General features: G+C 44.7%; 1 protein-coding gene across 1 annotated transcript in view; it reads left to right on the top strand.

Moving 5' to 3' along the window:
• Nucleotides 1-226: 226 nt before the first annotated feature.
• Nucleotides 227-17,774, top strand: part of LOC139763335 (glutamate receptor-like) — a 767,617-nt gene continuing 750,069 nt past the window's right edge. The window contains exons 1-2 of the mRNA XM_071689354.1: nucleotides 227-305; nucleotides 732-841. Coding sequence (XP_071545455.1) covers nucleotides 227-305; nucleotides 732-841 — 189 coding nt within the window. The remainder of the gene's footprint in view (nucleotides 306-731; nucleotides 842-17,774) is intronic.

The following is a 17,774-nucleotide window of genomic DNA, read 5'->3' as shown; positions in this document are numbered from 1 at the left end:
AGATAGAAAGCTTTTCTTTAATAAGTGTAATGTAACGGTCTTCGCTCACTGTTTATCATTCAAATGGTCTGGGTTCGACCACAACGCATATGGGTGGAATAGTTTATATAGTTTCTAAGCGAAGGTCAAGTTGTAGATGTAATTGTGTGTACATGTTTTAGGGGCAATATTACTCCGAATTCTCATAATATCCCTAACTTTTCATCAGTCTTGGTCGACAGTGACAATGTGGGCTGTGACTTGGTTTCTGCTGTTCTCGACCACTGGCATCTTCCAGGCTAAGGCTCAGCCGCTTTGGCCATATGGTAACGAAAAATCTTATATTACGTTCTCTTTCTCTAATTCTGTCTTCGTTTGAGTCAGACATATCATTTTTCTAATTAACTTGAATGGTATCTGTATACATATGTCTTCACAGTCGAGACTCCTGCCATAGCTTCTGTAAATGTGACACTAAAGCATCTATATATTTCTCGCTTTCATCAACAACGACTTGCTTGACTGGCAGCCATACATGACACCACCATACCATCAGTAGCTCGGGCGGTAGACGATGTACTAGCAAGCAGATATGATTCCCGTTGCTCCGTATTCCTAGTTACTGACGGAGGCGCCTTAGCCAACACCATCTTAACGGTAAGTTTAGGTTACGGAGTGAAAGATATATTGCTACACGAGACACTTATTCCGAACCCAGATTTTACCACATTGGTCATTTATTCAGCTTATAGGTCACGTGTGGCCTCCCTGGGCGACGGGGGTGTTCCGGGTGGCAGCGGACGGACGAGAGGCTAACATGACGCAGATGCAGCTCTCCCGGGTGATCAGCCAGGCTCGCAGGGTAATTCACTCTCACATTACTGTTGAGGAGAGTAGGTCGCTCTCACATTATTGTTGAGGAGGTTAGGTCACTCTCATATAACTGTTGAGGAGGTTGAGGAGAGTTGGTCTCTTTCACATTACTGTTGAAGAGGGTAGGTCACTCTCACATTTATGTTGAGGAGGATAGTTCACTCTCACATTACTGTTAAGGAGAGCAGTTGGCTCTCACATTACTGTTGACGAAGGTAGGTCACTCTCACATTACTCTTGAGGTGGGTAGGTCACTCACATTACTGATGAGAAGGGTAGGTCATTCTTACATTACTGTTGAGGGTAGGTCACTCTCACATTACTGTTGAGGAGAAAAGGTAGCTCTCACATAACTGCTGAGGAGGATAGGTAACTCTCACATTACTGTTGAGGGTAGGTCACTCTCACAGTACTGGTGACGAAAGTAGGTCGTTCTCACGTTATTGGTGAGGAGGGTGTGTCTTTCTCACATTACTGTTGAGGTGTATAGGTCACTCTCACTTTACTGTTGTGGAGGATAGGTCACTCTCACATTACTGCCGCGTAGGATAGGTCACTCACATTACTGTTGAGGAGGGAAGGTCACTCTCACATTACTGTTGAGGACGGTAGGTCTCTCTCACGTTTCTGTTGAGGAGGGTAGGTCGGTCACATAATACTGTTGAAGAGGGTGTGTCGCTCTCACATCACTGTTGAGGAGGGTAGTTCAATCTCATATTAATGTTCAGGAGGGTAGGTCATTCTCACATTACTGTTGAGTAGGGTAGGTCGCTCTCACATTATTTTAGAAGAGGGTAGGTCGCTTTCACATTTCTGTTGAAGAGGGTAGGTCACTCTCACATTAATGTTGAGGAAGGTAGATTATTCTCACATTACTGTATAGAAGGGTAGGTCACTCTCACATTGTTGTTGAGGATTGTAGATCGATCTCACATTATTTTTGAGGAGTGCGGGTCGCTCTCACATTAGTATTGAGGATGGTAGGTCACTCTCTATTTACTGCTGAGAAGCGTAGGTCATTCACATCTCGCTGTTGAGGAGGGTAGGTCACTCTCACATTGGTGTTGAGGAGGATAGGTCGATCTTACATTACTGTTGAGGAGGATGTGTCGCTCTCACATTACTATTGAGGAGGGTCGGTCGCTCTCACATTAATGTTGAGGAGGGTCGGTCGCTCTCACACTACTGTTGAGGAGGATAAGTCACTCTCTCATTAATGTTGAGCAGGGAAGGTCACTCATATTACTGTTGAAGAGAGTAGGTCACTCTCACATTACTGTTGAGGAGGGTAGTTCACTTTCACATTACTGTTGAGGAGAGTAGGTCACTCTTACATTACTTCTGAGGATCACTCTCACATTACTGTTGAGATAGATAGGTTACTCTCACATTTCTGCTAAGGAGGGCATGTCACTCTCACATTACTGTTGTAGATGGTACTTCTCTCTCACATCGCTGTTGAGGAGGGTAGGTCGCTCTTACGTTAATGTTGAGGATAGTAGATCACTCCTCTATTACTGTTGAACAGGGTAGATTGATCCCACATTACTGTTGCGGAGGGTAGGTCAATCTCAAACTACTGTTGAGGAGGGGAGGTAGCTCTAAACTGAAGAGGGCAAGTCACTCTCACATTACTGTTGAGGAGAGTAGATCACTCCTATATTACTGTTGAGCAGTGTATGTTCCTCTCACATTACTGTTGAAGAAGGTAGGTCACTCTCATATTACTGTTGAGGAGTGTAGGTCAATCTCATATTACTGTTGAATAGAGTAGAACACTCTCGCATTAATGTTGAGGAGGGTAGGTCGCTCTCACATCACTGTTGAGGAGGGTACTTCACTCTCACCTTACTCTTCAGGAGGGTAGGCCACTCACACATTAGGGCACGTCTTAGGAGGGTACGTTTAGGAGGGTACGTCTCTCTCATATTCCTGTTCAGGAGGGTAGGTTGGTCACACATTACTGTTAAGGAGGTTAGGTCGCTCTCATATTACTTTTGAGGAGGGTAGGTCACTCTCACATTACTGTTAAGGTGGGCAGGTCACTCTCATTACTGTTGGGGATGGCTGGTTGTTCTCATATTACTGTTAAGGAGTTTAGGCCGCTTTTACATTACTGTTGAGTATTGTAAGTCAGTCTCACATTACTGTATAGGAGGGTAGGTCACTCTCATATTACTGTTGAAGAGTGTAGGTCATTCACTCATTGCTGTTGAGGAGGTTAGGTCTCTCTTACATTACTTTAGAAGAGGGTAGGTCACTCATTTTGATATTGAGGAGGGTAGGTCACTCACACATTACCGTTGAGGCGTGTAGATCACGCACTCATTACTCTTGAGGAGGGTAGGTCGCACTCATATCACAGTTGAGAAGGGTAGGTCACTCTCACATTACTATTCAGGAGGGTAGGTGTCTCTCAAATAACTCTTGAGGAGGGTAGGTCACTCTCACATTACTGTTGAGGAGGGTAGGTCAGTTGCACATAACTGATGAGGGTATGTCACTCTAATATTACTGTTGAGGAGAGTACGTCGCGCTCACATTTCTCTGGAAGAGGGTAGGTCACTCCTAAATTACTGTTGAGGTCGCTCTCACATTACTGTTGAGGAGGGTTAGTCGCTCTCACATTACTGTTGAGGAGGGGAGATCACTTTCACATTACTGTTGAGATCGGTAGGTCGCTTTCACATTACTGTTTAGGAGGGATGGTCGCTCTCACAATCCTTTTGAGGAGGGTAGGTCGCTTTAACATTACTTTTGAGGAGGATAAGACGCTCTCAGATTACTGTTGAGGAGGGGTGGTCGCTCTTACATTACTGTTGAGGAGGGCAGGTTACTCTCTCATTATTGTTAAGGAAGGTAGGTCACTCACATAATTGATGAGGAGGGTATGTGTCTCTCACATTACTGGTGAGGAGGGTAGGTCACTCTTACATTACTGTTAATGTGGGTGGGTCACTCATATTACTGTTGATAAGGGTAGGTCACTCTCACATTCCTATTTTGGAGGCTAGGTCGCTCTCACACTCTTGAGGAGAGTAGGTCACACTGATATTACTGTTGATGAGGATAGGTCGCTCTCACTACTGTTGAGGAGGGTTGGTCACTCTCACATTAATGTTGAGGAGAGAAGATCATTGTCATATTACTGTTGAGGAGTGTAGGTCACTCTCAAACTAATGTTGAGGTCGGGAGGTCACCCTCACATTACTGTTAATGTGGATAGGTCACTCTGATTTCTTTTGCGGAGGGAAAATCGCTCTCAAATTACTGTTGAGGAAGGTAGGTCACTCTCATATTACAGTTGAGGACGGTAGGTCGCTTTTACATTACTGTGTTGAGGAGGAGAGGTCGCTCTCACAATACTGATGAGGAGGGTAGGTCGCTCTCACATTACATTTGAGGAGGGTAGGTCGCTCTCACATTACATTTGAGGAGGGTAGTTCGCTATCATATTACTGTTGAGGAGGGGTGGTAGTTCTAAAATTAATGTTGAGGAGGGTAGTTTGATCTCACAATACTGTTAAGGATGGTAGGTCACTCTCACATTAATTTAGAGGAGGGTAAGTCGCTCTCACATAACTGTTAAGGGAAGGTGGTTGCTCTCACATTACTGTTGAGGAAGGTAGGTCGCTCTCTCTTTATTGTTAAGGAGAGTAGGTCACTTTCTTATTACTGTTGAGGAGGGTAGGTGTCTCTCGCATTACTGTTGAGGAGGGTAGGTGAATCTCACATTTCTGTTGTGGAGGGTAGGTCACTCTTATTACTGTTTAGGAGGGTAGGTTACTCTCACATTATTATTCAGGAGGGTAGGTCGCTCTCTCATTACTGTTGTGGAGGGTAGGTCACTCTCACATTGCCATTGAGGGTAGGTCACTCTTACATTATTGTTGGGTAGGGAAGGTCACTCCCACATTACTGATGAGGAGAGTAGGTCGCTCACATATTACCCTTGAGACGTGTATTTCACTCTCACATTAATGTTAAGGTCGGGAGGTCGGTCTAATATTACTTTTGCGGAGGGTAAGTCGCTCTCACATTATTGTTGAGGAGGGCAGGTCACTCATACACTACTGTTGAGGAGAGTATATTGCGCTTACATTACTGATGAGGAGAGTAGGTCGTTCTCACATTACTGTAGAGGGGAGTAGGTCGCTCTCACATCACTGTTGAGGAGGTTAAGTAACCCCCACATTACCGTTGAAAAGTGTAGGTCGCTCTCACATTACGTTCAGGTGAATAGGTCGCTCTTAAACTAATTTTGAGGAGGGAAGGTTGGTTTCACATTAATATTTAGGAGGGTAGGTTACACTCACATTACTGCTTAGGAGGGTAGATCACAATCACATTACTGATGAGGAGGGTAGGTTACTTTCACATTACTGTTGTGGAGGGAAGGTCTCCCTTATATTAATGTTGAGGAGGGTAGGTCACTCTCACATTACTGTTGAGGGCAGGTCATTTTCACATTACTATTGAGGAGAGTGCGTTGCGCTCACATTACTGTTGATTAGGGTAGGTCATTCTCACATTACTGTTGAGGAGGGTATGTCGCTCTCACATTATTGTTGAGGATGGTACCTCGCTGTCACATTACTGCTGAGGAGCGTAGGTCATTCTCACATTACTGTTGAGGAAGGTAGGTCTCAAACTCATAACTCTTGAGGAGGGTAGGTCGCTCTTACATTACTTTTGAGGAGAATATATCGCTCTCACATTGCTGTTGAGGAGGATAGGTCATTCACATTACTGTTGAGGATGGTAGGTCACTCTCACATCGCTGTTGAGGAGGGTAGGTGACTCTCACATTACCGTGAGGAGAGTAGGTCATTCTCTCGTTACTTCTGCGGAGAGTCGGTTGCTGTCACACTATTGTTCAGGAGGGTAGGCCACTGTCTCATTAATGTGTAGGAGGGTTAGTCAGTCTCACATTACTGTTGAGGAGGGTATGTCACTCTCACATTACTGTTGAGGAGGGTAGGTCGCTCTATGATTACTGTTGAGGAGGGAAGTTCGCTCTTTAATTACTGTTACCGAGGGAAGGTCACTCTCACTTTACTTTTGAGGAGGGTAGTACTCTCGCATATTATTATTGGGGAGGGTAGGTCACACTCACATTATTGTTAATGAGGGTATGTCACTCTCATATTAGTATTGAGGGGGTAGTTCACTCTCACATTACTATTGAGGAGGGTAGGTCGCTCTCATATTACTGTTGAGGATTGTAGGTCACTCTCACATTACTGTTGAGGAGGTTAGGTCACTTTCACATTAGTGTTGAGGATATGTCGCTGTCATTTTACTGTTGATGAGAGTAGGTCACTATCACATTACTGCTTAGGTGGGTAGGTCACTCGCATTACTGTTGGGAGGGCTGGTCGTTTTCATATTTCTGTTGTGGAGGGTAGGTCACTCTTACATTACTGTTGAGTAGGGTAGGTCAGTCTCACATTGCTGTATAGGAGGGTAGGTCACTCTCATATTACTGTTGATGAGTGTAGGTCATTCACTCATTGCTGTTGAGGAGCTTAGGTCTCTCTTACATTACTTTAGATGAGGGTAAGTCACTCGTATTAATATTGAGGAGGGTAGGTCACTCTTACATTACCGTTGAGGCGTGTAGATCACGTACTCATTACTCTTGAGGAGGGTAGGTCGCACTCATATCACTGTTGAGAAGGGTAGGTCACTCTCACATTACTATTCAGAAGGGTAGGTGTCTCTCATATAACTGTTGAGGTGGGTAGGTTACTTTCACTTTACTATTGAGGAGGGTAGGTCACTTGCACATTACTGATGAGGGTAGGTCACTCTCACATTACTGTTGAGTAGAATACGTCGCGCTCACATTTCTCTGGAAGAAGGTATGTCACTCCTACATCACTGTTGATGTCGGTAGATCGCTCTCACATTATTGTTGAGGAGGAGAGATCACTTTCACATTACTGTTGAGATCGGTAGGTCGCTTTCACATTACTGTTCTGGAGGGATGGTCGCTCTCACAATACTGTTGAGGAGGGTAGGTCGCTCGGACATTACTTTTGAGGAGGATAAGTCGCTCTCACATTACTGTTGAGGAGGGGTGGTAGTTCTCACATTACTGTTGAGAAGGGCAGGTCGCTCGCACATTACTGTTAAGGAGGGTAGGTCACTCTCACATTACTTTTGAGGAGGGTAAATCGCTCTCACATTACTGTTGAGGAGGGGTGGTCGCTCTTACATTACTGTTGAGGAGGGCACGTCGCTCTCTCATTACTGTTAAGGAAGGTAGGTCACTCACATTATTGTTGAAGAGGGTAGGTGTCTCACACATTACTGTTGAGGAGGGTAGGTCACTCTTTCATTACTGGTAAGGAGGTGGGTCACTCATATTACTGTTGATGAGGGTAGGTCACTCTCGCATTCATATTTTGGAGGCTAGGTCGCTCTCACATTACTCTTGAGGAGGTTAGGTCATACTGACGTTACTGTTGATAAGGATAGGTCGCTCTCATTACTGTTGAGGAGGTTAGGTCAATCTCACATTACTTTTGAGAAGAGTAAGTTGCTCTCATATAACTGTTAAGGAGGGGTGGTGGCTCTCACATTACTGCTGAGGAGTTTAGGTCGCTCTCTCATTACTTTTAAGGAGGGTAGGTCACTCATATTACTGATGAGGAGGGTAGGTGTCTCTTGCATTAGTGTTGAGGAGGGTAGGTGAATCTCACATTACTGTTGAGGGGGGTAGGTCACTCATATTACTGTTGAGGAGGGTAGGTCTCTCTCAGATTACTATTCAGGAGGGTAGGTCGCTCTCTCATTACTGTTGTGGAGGGTAGGTCACTCTCACATTACCGTTGAGGAAGGTAGGTCACTCTTACATTTCTGTTGATGAATGTAGGTCACTCCCACATTACTGTTGAGGAGAGTAGGTCGCTCTCATATTACTGTTGAGGAGTGTATTTCAGTCTCACAATAATGTTAAGGTCGGTAGGTCGCTCTCACATTACTTTTTCGGAGGGGAAGTCGCTCTCACATTACTTTTTCGGAGAGGAAGTCGCTCTCACATTACTGTTGAGGAAGATAGGTCCCTCACACATTACTGTTGAGGAGGGTACATGGCGCTTACATTACTGTTGAGGAGAGTAGGTCGTTCTCACATTAATGTAGAGGGAAATTGGTCGTTCTCACATCACTGTTGAGGAATTTAGGTAACTTTCATATTACCGTTGAAGACTGCAAGTCGCTCTCAAATTACTTTTCAGGGGAATAGGTCACTAAGGAAATAATTTTGAAGAGGGTAGGTTGGTCTCACATTACTAGTGAGGAGGGTAAGTTACACTCACATTACTGAGAAGGGTACGTCACTCTCACATTACTGTTGTGGAGGGTAGGTCGCCCTTATATTAATGTTGAGGAGTGTAGGTCACTCTCACATTAGGGTTGAAGAGGGTAGGTCACTCTTACATTACTGTTGAGGGCAGGTCATTTTCACATTACTGTTGAGGCGAGTACGTCGCGCTCACATTACTGTTGAGGAGGGTAGGTCACTCTCATATCACTATTGAGGAGGGTACATGACTCACATTACTGTTGAGGAGAGTAGGTCATTTTCACGTTACTTTTGAGGAGGGTTGGTCTCACTCACACTACTGTTGAGGAGGGTAGGTCACTCTCACACTACTGATGAGGAGAGTAGGTCGCTCTATCATTATTGTTGAAGAGGGTAGCTCGCTCTCCTATTACTTTTAACGAGGGAAGGTCACTCTCACTATAATTTTGAGGAGGGTAGTTCTCTCGCATATTACTGTTGAGGTGGGTGGTCACACTCACATCATTGTTGAGGAGGGTATGTCACGCTCATATTACTGTTGAGGAGGGTAGTTCACTCTAACATTACTATTGAGGAAGGTAGGTCGTTGTCACATTACTGTTGAGGGTAGGTCGCTGTCACATTACTGTGGAGGGTAGGTCGCTCTCACATTACTGTTGGGAGGCTAGGTCACTTTCACATTACTGTTGAGGTTAGGTCGCTGTCATTTTACTGTTTAGGGTAGGTCACTAACATTACTGCTGAGGAGTGTAGGTCACTCTCATATTACTGTTGAGGAGGGTAGATCACTCTCACATTACTGTTGAGGAGAGTAGGTCACTCTCATATTACTGTTGAGGAGTATAGGTCGCTCTCGTACATTACTGTCGAGGATAGTAGGTCGCTTACACATTACTTGTTAATAGGGTTGGTAGCTCTCACATTACCGTTGAAGAGGGTAGGTCGCTCTCACATTACTGTTAAGGAGAGTAGGTCAATCTCATACTAATGTTGAGAAGGGTAGTTCATTCTCACATTATTATTAAGGAGGGTAGGTCACTCTCACATTATTGTTGAGGCGGGTAGGTGGTCCCTCATATTACTGTTGAGGAGGGTAGATCGCCCTCACATTACTGTTGTGGAGGGTAGGTCGCTCTTTCATTACTGTTGAGGAGTCTAGGTCACTCACATTACTTTTGAGGAGGGTAGGTCACTCTCTCATTACTTTTGAGGAGGGTAGGTCACTATCATATTACTGTTGAGGAGTGTAGGTCACTCGCACATCACTGTTGAAGAGATTAGAACGCTCTCACATGAATGTTGAGTAGGGATGTCGCTCTCACATCACTGTTGAGGAGGGCAGTTCACCCTCACATTACTGTTCAGGAGGGTAGGTCACTCACACATTTCTATTTAGGAGGCTACGTCTCTCTAACATTCCTGTTTAGGAGGGTAGGTCGGTCACATATTACTGTTGAGGAGGTTAGGTGGCCCTCACATTACTTTTGAGGAGGGTAGGTCACTCGCACATCACTGTTGAAGAAGGTAGGTCACTCTCACATTAATATTGAGGTGGGTAGGTCAAGGTAACATTAATGTTGAAGATGGTAGGTCACTCTCACATTACTCTTGAAGAGGGTAGGTCAATCTCTCATTACAGTTGAGGAGGGGAGGTCGCTCTCATATTACTGTTGAGGAGGGTAGGCCGATCTTATATTACTGTTGAGGAGGGTAGGTCACTCTCTCATTACTGTTGAGGAGGGGAGGTCACTCTCACATTACTGTTGAGGAGTGTATGTCGCTCTTAACATCACTGTTGAGGAGGGTAGTTCACTCTCACATTATTGTTTTGGAGAGTAAGTCACTCAAACATTTCTGTTTAGGAGGGTACGCCTCTCTAACATTCCAGCTGAGGCGAGTAGGTCGGTCACACATTACTGTTGAGGAGGTTAGGTCGCTCTCATATTACTTTTGAGGAGAGTAGGTCGCTCTCACATCACCCTTGAGTAGGGTAGGTCACTCTCTCATTACTGTTGTTGTGGGTAGGTCACTCTCACATTACCGTTGAGGAAGGTAGGTCACTCATACATTACTGTTGATGAATGTAGGTCACTCCCACATTACTGTTGAGGAGAGTAGGTCGCTCTCATATTACTGTTGAGGAGTGTATTTCAGTCTCACAATAATGTTAAGGTCGGTAGGTCGCTCTCACATTACTTTTTCGGAGAGGAAGTCGCTCTCACATTACTGGTGAGGAAGATAGGTCCCTCACACATTACTGTTGAGGAGAGTACATTGCGCTTACATTACTGTTGAGGAGAGTAGGTCGCTCTAACATTAATGTAGAGGGGAATTGGTCGCTCTCACATCACTGTTGAGGAGTTTATGTAACTTTCATGATTACTGTTCAGGATGATAGGCCACTATGAAACTAATTTTGAAGAGGGCAAGTTGGTCTCTCATTACTATTGAGGAGGGTAGGTTACACTCACATTACTGCTGAGGAGGGTAGGTCACTCTCACATTACTGATGAGGAGGATAGGTCACTCTCACATTACTGTTGTGGAGGGTAGGTCGCCCTTATATTAATGTTGAGAAGTGTAGGTCACTTTCACATTACTGTTGAGGAGGGTAGGTCACTCTCACATTACTGTTGAGGGCAGTTCATTTTCACATTACTGTTGAGGTGAGTACGTCGCGCTCACATTACTGTTGAGGAGGGTAGGTCACTCTCACATTGCTGTTGAGGAGGGTAGGTCGCTTTCACATTAATGTTAAGGAGAGTAGGTCATTCTCACATTACTGTTGAGGAGGGTAGGTCTCAAATTCATCACTCTTGAGGAGGGTAGGTCACAATGAAATTACTGTTGAGGAGGGTACGTCGATCTTACATTACTTCTGAAGAGGATATGTCGCTCTCTCATTACTGTAGAGGAGGGTATGTCACTCACATTTCTGCTGAGGAGGGTAGGTCACTCTCTCATCACTTTTGAGGAGGGTAGGTGACTCTCACATTACTGTTTGAGGAGAGTAGGTCATTCTCACGTTACTTCTGACGAGGGTCGGTCGCTCTCACACTACTGTTGAGGAGGGTAGGTCACTCTTTCATTAATGTGTAGAGGTTTAGTCACTCTTACATTACTCTTGAGGAAGGTAGGTCACTCTCACATTACTGTTGAGGAGGGTAGGTCGCTCTGTCATTATTGTTGAAAAGGGTAGCTCGCTCTCTCATTAGTTTTAACGAGGGAAGGTTACTCTCACTTTAATTTTGAGGAGAGTAGTGCTCTCGAATATTCCTGTTGAGGTGGGTGGTCACACTCAAATTATTGTTGAGGAGTGTATGTCACGCTCATATTACTGTTAAGGAGGGTAGTTCACTCGAACATTACTGTTGAGGAAGGTAGGTCGCTCTCACATTACTGTTGAGGGTAGGTCGCTCTCACATTACTGTTGGGGAGGTTAGGTCACTTTCACATTACTGTTGAGGGTAGGTCGCTGTCATTTTACTGTTGAGTAGGGTAGGTCACTCACAATACTGTTGAGGAGTATAGGTCACTCTCATATTACTGTTGAGGAGGGTAGATCACTCTTACATTACTTTTGAGGAGAGTAGATCGCTCTCATATTATTGTTGAGGAGGGTAGGTCATTCTCATATTAATGTTAAAGTCGGTAGGTCACTCTCACATTACTTTTGAGGAGGATAAGTCGCTTTCACATTATTGTTGAGGAGTGTAGATCACTCTCACATAATTGTTGAGAAGGGTAGGTCGCTCTCACATTACTGTCGAGGATAGTAGGTCGCTTACACATTACTTGTTAATAGGGTTGGTAGCTCTCACATTACCGTTGAAGAGGGTAGGTCGCTCTCACATTACTATTAAGGAGAATAGGTCTCTCTCACACTAATGTTGAGGAGGGTAGTTCATTAACACTTTATATTAAGGAGGATAGGTCACTCTCACATTATTGTTGAGGAGGGTAGGTCTCTCATATTACTGTTGAGGAGGGTAGATCGCCCTCACATTACTGTTGTGGAGGGTAGGTCGCTCTTACATTACTGTTGAGGAATCTAGGTCACTCACATTACTTTTGAGGAGGGTAGGTCATTCTCTCATTACTGTTGAGGAGGGTAGGTCTCTCTCCCATTACTGTTGAGGAGTGTAGGTCACTCTCACATTACTGTTGAAGAGAGTAGAACGCTCCCGCATTTATGTTGAGGAGGGATGTCGCTCTCACATCTCTGTTGAGGAGGGTAGTTCACTCTCACATTACTGTTCAGGAGGGTAGGTCACTCACACATTTCTGTTTAGGAGGGTACGTCTCTCTAACATTCGTGTTGAGGAGGGTACGTCGGTCACACTATTGTTGAGGAGGTTAGGTCGCTCTGATATTAGTTTTGAGGAGGGTAGGTCACTCTCACATTACTATTGAGGAGTGTATATCACTCTCATATTACTGTTGAAGAGAGTAGAACACTCTCACATTTATGTTGAGGAGGGATGTCACTCTCACATCTCTGTTGAGGAGGGTAGTTCACTCTCACATTACCGTTTTGGAGAGTAAGTCACTCAAACATTTCTGTTTAGGAGGGTACGCCTCTCTAACATTCCAGTTGAGGTGAGTAGGTCGGTCACACATTACTGTTGAGGAGGTTAGGTCGCTCTCATATTACTTTTGAGGAGGGTAGGTCGCTCTCACATCACCCTTGAGTAGGGTAGGTCACTCTCACATTAATGTTGAGGAGGGTAGGTCTCTCTAACATTACTCTCACATTACTGTTGAAGAGGGTAGGTCACTCTCATTACTACTGAGGAGAGCTGGTCTCTTTCATATTACTTTTGAGGAGGGTAGGTTGTTCTTACATTACTGTTGAGGAGGGTAGGTCACTGTCACATTACTGTATAGGAGGGTAGGTCACTCTCACATTACTGTTGATGAGTGTAGGTCACTCACTCATTGCTGTTGAGGAGGGTAGGTCTCTCTTACATTACTTTAGAGAATGGTAGGTCACTCTCACATTAATATTGAGGATGGTCACGCACCCATTACTGTTGAGGAGAGTAGGTCGCAGTTATATCACTGTTGAGATGGGCAGATCACTCTCACTTTACTATTCACGAGGGTAGGTCTCTTATATAACTGTTGAGGAGTTTAGGTAACTCTCACATTACTCCTGAGGAAGGTAGGGCACTCTCACATTACTGTTGAGGAGAGTACGTCGTGCTGACATTACTGTTGAAGAGGGTAGGTCACTCTTACATTACTGTTGAGGTCGGCAGGTTGCTCTCACATTACTGTTGAGGAGGGTAAGTCCCTCTCATATTACTGTTGAGGAGAGGAGCTCACTCTCACGTTACTGTTGAGGTCGGTAAGTCGCTTTCACATTAATGTTGAGGAGGGAAGGTCGCTCTCTTATTAATTTTGAGGAAGGTAAGTCGCTCTCATATTACTGTTGATGAGTGGTGGTATTTCTCACATTACTGTTGAGGAGAGTAGGTCGCTCTCACATTACTGTTAAGGAGGGTAGGTCACCCTGACATTACTTTTTAGGAGGGTAAGTCGCTCTCACATGAGTGTTAAGGAGGGATGGTTGCTCTCATATTATTGCTGAGGAGCGTAGGTCGCTCTGTCATTACTGTTAAGGAGGGTAGGTCACTCTCACATTACTGTTAAGGAGGGTAGGTCTCTCTCACATTACTGTTGAGGAGGGCAGGTCACTCTCATAATACTGTTGAGGAGGGGTTGGTCACTCATATTACTGTTGAGCAGGGTAGGTCACTCTCATATTACTATTGAGGAAGGTAGGTCGCTCTCGCATTACTGTTGAGGAGGGTAGGTCACTCTCATGTTACTGTTGATGAGGATAGGTCATTCTCACATTACTGTTGAGGAGGGTAGGTCACTCTCACATTACTGTTGAGGAGAGTAGGTCGCTTTTACATTACTTTTGAGGAGAGCAGGTCACTCGCACATTACTGTTGAGGTCGGTAGGTTGCTTTCACATTACTGTTGAGGAGGGGAAGTCGTTCTCACAATAATGTTGAGGAGGGTAGGTCGCTCACGCATTACATTTGAGGAGGCTAATTCGCTCTCACATTACTGTTGAGGAGGAGTGGTAGTTTTCTCATTACTGTTAAGGAGGGTAGGTCGCTCTCACATTACAGTTAAGGAAGGTAGGTCACTCTCACATTAATTTTGAGGAGAGTAAGTCGCTCTCACATAACTGTTGAGGAGGGGTGGTCGCTCTCAAATTACAGTTGAGGAGGTTTGGTCGCTCTCACATTACTGGTAAGGAGGGCAGGTCAGGTACACTCATATTACTGTTGAGGAGGTTAGGTCTCTCTTGCATTATTGTTGAGGAAGATAGGTCACTCTTACATTACTGTTTAGGAGGGTATATCAAGCTTACATTACTACTGAGGAGAGTAGGTCGCACTCACATTACTGTAGACGGGAGTAGGTCGCTCTCACATCACTTTTGAGGAGGTTCAGTAGCTCTCACATTACCGTTGAAGAGTGTAAGTCCCTCTCACCTTACTTTTCATGAGAATAGGTCACTCTCACACTAATTTTGAAGAGGGTATGTTAGTCTCACGTTACTATTGAGGAGATAGGTCACTCTCACATTACTGTTGAGGAGTGTAGGTCACTCTCACATTACTGATGAGGAGGGTAGGTCACTCTCACATTACTGTCGTGGAGGGTAGTTCGCACTTATATTACTGCTGAGGAGTGTAGGTCATTCTCACATTACTGTTGAGGAGAGTAGGTCACTCTCACATTACTGTTGAGCGTAGGTCACTCTCACATTTCGGTTGAAGAGAGTAGGACTCGCTCACATTACTGTTGAGGAGGGTAGGTCACTCTTACATTACTGTTGAAGAGGGTAGGTCACTCTCACATTACTTTTGAGGAGGGTAGGTCACTCTCACATTGCTGTTGAGGAAAGTAGATCGCTCTCACATCATTGTTAAGGAGGGTAGGTCGCTCTCACATTATTGTTGAGGAAGGTAGTTCACTTTTACATTACTGTTGAGGAGGGTAGGTCAATCTCACATTACTGTTAAAGAGGGTAGGTCACTCTCACATTACTGTTGAGGAGAGTAGGTCACTCTCACATTACTACTGAGTAGGGTCGATCGCTTTCACACTACTGTTGAGAAGGGTAGGTCACTCTGTTGTTGATGTTGAGGAGGGTAGGTCACTATCAAATTATTGTTGAGGAGGGTAGGTCACTCTTACATTACTGTTGAGGAGGGTAGGTCGCTCTCATATTACTGTTGTGGAGAATAGGTCGGTCTTATTTTATTGTTGAGGAGAGTAGGTCTCAAATTCATTACTGTTGTGGAGGGTAGGTCACTCCCAAATTACAGTAGAGGACGGTAGGTTACTGTTACATTAATGTTGAGGAGGATATGTCGGTCTCACATTACTGTTGAGGAGGGTAGTTCACTCTCATACTACTGTTGAGGAGGATAGGTCACTCTCACGTTACTGTTGAAGAGGGTGTCACTCTCACATTACTGTTGAGGAGAGTAGGCCACTCTCACATTACTGTTGAGTAGGGTTCGTCGCTCCCAGACTACTGTTGAGGAAGGTAAGTCACTCTCTCTTTAATGTTGAAGAGGGTAGGTCACTCACATTACTGTTAAGGAGAGTAGGTCGCTCACACATTACTGTTGAGTAGGGTAGGAAACTCACATTATTGTTGACGAGGAAAGGTCGCTCTCTCATTACTGTTGATGAGAATAGGTCAGTCTCACACTAATTTCGGTCTCACATTACTATTGAGGATGGTAGGTCACACTCACATTACTCTTGAGTAGGGTAGGTCACCCTCACATTATCATTGAGGATGGTAGGTCGCTCTCACATTACTGTTGTAGAGGGTAGGTCGCTCTTACAGTACTGTTGAGGAGTCTAGGTCGCTTTCACATGACTGTTGAGGAGGGTAGGTCACTCTCTTATTACTGTTGAGGAGGGTAGGTCCTCTCACATTACTGTTGAGAAGAGCAGGTCACTCTCACATTGCAGTTAAGAAGGGTAGGTAATTCTCACATTACTGTTTAGGAGGGCAGGTCGATCACACATTACTGTTGAGGAGGTTAATTCGCTCTTACAGTACTGTTGAGGATGGTGCGTCGGTCTGACATTACTGTTGAGGAGGGTAGGTCACTTTCACATTACTGTTGAGGAGGGTAGGTCACTCTCACATTACTGTTGAGGATGGTAGGCCACTCTCACATTACTATTGAAGAGGGTAAGTCGATTTCATATTACTGTTAAGGAGGGTAGGTCACTCTCAGATTACTGTTGAGGAAGGTAGGTCACTCACATTACTGTTCAAGTTAGGTCACATCTCATATTACTGTTGAGGAGAGTACGTCGCGCTCACATTACTGTTGAAGAGAGTAGGTCACTCTTAGATTAATGTTGAAAAGGGTAGGTCACTCTCACATTACTTGTGAGGAGGGTAGGTCACTCTCACATTACTGTTGTGGAGGGTAGATCGCGCTAACATTACTCTTGAAGAGGTTAGGTCGTTCTCACATTACTGTTAAGGAGAGTAGGTCGCTCACACATTACTGTTAAGTAGGGTAGGAAACTCTCACATTACCGTTGAAGAAGATAGGTCTTTCTCACATTACTGTTTAGGAGAATAGGTCACTCTCACACTAATTTTGAGGACGTTAGTTCGGTCTCACATTACTACTGAGGGTGGTAGGTCACACTCACATTACTCTTGAGTAGGGTTGGTCATCCTCACATTATTATTGAGGAAGGTTGGTCGCTCTCAAATTACTGTTGTGGAGGGTAGGTCGCTCTTACAGTACTGTTGAGGAGTCTAGGTCACTTTCACATTACTCTTGAGGAGGGTAGGTCACTCTCTTATTACTGTTGAGGAGGGAAGGTCACTCTCACATTACTGTTGAGAAGGGTAGGTCACTCTCACATTACTGTTTAGGAGGGTAGGTCGATCACACATTACTGTTGAGGAGGGTAATTCACTCTTACAGTACTGTTGAGGATGGTGCGTCGGTCTCACATTACTGTTGAGGAGGGTAGGTCGCTCACACATTACTGTTGAGGGGGTAGGTCACTCTCACATTACTGTTGAAGATAGGGGATCGCTCTCACATCATTGTTGAGGAGGGTAGGTCGCTCTCACATTATTGTTGAGGATGGCACACCACTCTCTAATTACTGTTGAGGAACAGAGGTCAATGTCACATTGCTGTTGAGGAGAGTAGGTCTCAAACTCATTACTGTTGAGGAGGGTAGGTCACTCTCACATTGCTGTTGCGGAGGGTAGTTCGCTCTTGCATTAATGTTGAGGAAGATATGTCGCTCTTACATTACCGTTGAGGAGAGTAGTTCACTCTCACTTTACTGTTGAGGAGAGTAGGTCACTCACATTACTTTTGAAGAGGGTAGGTCACTCTGACATTACTGTTGAGGAGAGTACGTCACTCTCTTATTGCTGTTGAGGAAAGTCGGTCTCTCTCACACTACTGTTGAGGAGCGTAGGTCACTCTTCCATTAATGTTGAGGAGGTTAGTTCACTATCCCATTATTGTTGAGGAGGGTAGGTCACTCTTACTTTACTGTTGAGGAGGGTAGGTCGCTC

This window comes from Panulirus ornatus, chromosome 46, assembly GCF_036320965.1.
Source record: "Panulirus ornatus isolate Po-2019 chromosome 46, ASM3632096v1, whole genome shotgun sequence".
NCBI lineage: Eukaryota > Metazoa > Arthropoda > Malacostraca > Decapoda > Palinuridae > Panulirus > Panulirus ornatus.
This window is presented reverse-complemented; position numbering and strand designations above follow the sequence as displayed.